Raw genomic sequence first — 970 nt, 5'->3', positions numbered from 1 at the left:
AATTTAATAATTATAAATAATATCAAGGAGAAAACGCGAAAAGGAAACGAGGCGATGCAGCTTTACTGCCAGGACGGCAGGTGTATCGACAGCTGCTGCTGAGCCGCTCCAGGCCATTGCTGCTAGCACAAATTAATGGGAGTAAATGGGGGACATTATTTCAAATAGATCATACTTTTGGGATAAATCTGATCATTTTGAATGAATCCCTTATTTACTTTTATTTTTTGAATCCCCTTCCCCAGGAGTTCGTCACCCAACTTCTCCCTGGGGGGCCCCGCCGCCGCTGCGGGGGCCCCTACTCCCAGTATGCTCTCACCCTTCAGAGTGTTATTAAGTGCGCCTATCAGGGGGCTTCTGGGGGCCCCCATCAGGGGGCCCCTGGGGGCCCCTAGCGGGGTGCCCCTGGGGGCCGCTGGCAGGGGGCCCCTAGGGCACTTTGTGGTGGGGGCCCTCGAGACGTTGTTGGGGGGCCCCCCAGGGGCCTCCCAGCGCTTCGCCTCCTCTTTACGCTCAACTCCTCCTGTGGGCAAACGGGCGACAAAGCGGCTGCTGCTGCACAACAGCAGAAGCAGATCTCCCCTGCTGCTGCTGCCTCCCTATGTTCCCATCCATGTAAGCTGCTGCTGCTGCTGCTTCTGCCTTCGCCGCTGCTGCTGCTGCAGTGAGCAGCGAGCCTGCCGCTGTTGATGCTGCTGCCGCTTCCGCTACTGCTGCCACTCCCGCGCTCAGCAGCAAGCCTGCCCCTCCACTGCTGCTGCTGCTGCTGCTGCTGCTGCTTGCTTCTCAGGAGCTGCGGGTGTTCTTCCGTCTGCCGTACCCTTCAGTGTTTCGTCTCTGCCGCATTTCGCTTTGCCCCACAACGAAGGCCCTGAGGTGGAGAGACACCTCAGGGGCCATTTACGAAACTTGCAACAAAAGAAAAGTCTTCATTGATTTCTTCCGAGCTGCGCATGCAGCAAAGCAGTGC

General features: G+C 57.4%; 1 protein-coding gene across 1 annotated transcript in view; it reads left to right on the top strand.

The window, feature by feature from the left end:
* Window positions 1-245: 245 nt before the first annotated feature.
* ETH_00041445 (elongation factor Tu GTP-binding domain-containing protein, putative) overlaps window positions 246-970 on the top strand; it is a gene marked incomplete at both ends in the record, with an annotated part of 1100 nt that continues 375 nt past the window's right edge. The window contains 2 exons of the mRNA XM_013375412.1: window positions 246-615; window positions 791-970. Of these exons, the coding sequence (XP_013230866.1) occupies window positions 246-615; window positions 791-970 (550 nt within the window). The remainder of the gene's footprint in view (window positions 616-790) is intronic.

The sequence above is a fragment of the Eimeria tenella genome, genomic scaffold, assembly GCF_000499545.2.
Source record: "Eimeria tenella Houghton genomic scaffold, Eth_scaff2769, whole genome shotgun sequence".
Classification (NCBI taxonomy): Eukaryota; Apicomplexa; class Conoidasida; order Eucoccidiorida; family Eimeriidae; genus Eimeria; species Eimeria tenella.
Note: the sequence above shows the minus strand (reverse complement) of the source record. Positions and strands in the feature narration are given on the sequence as shown.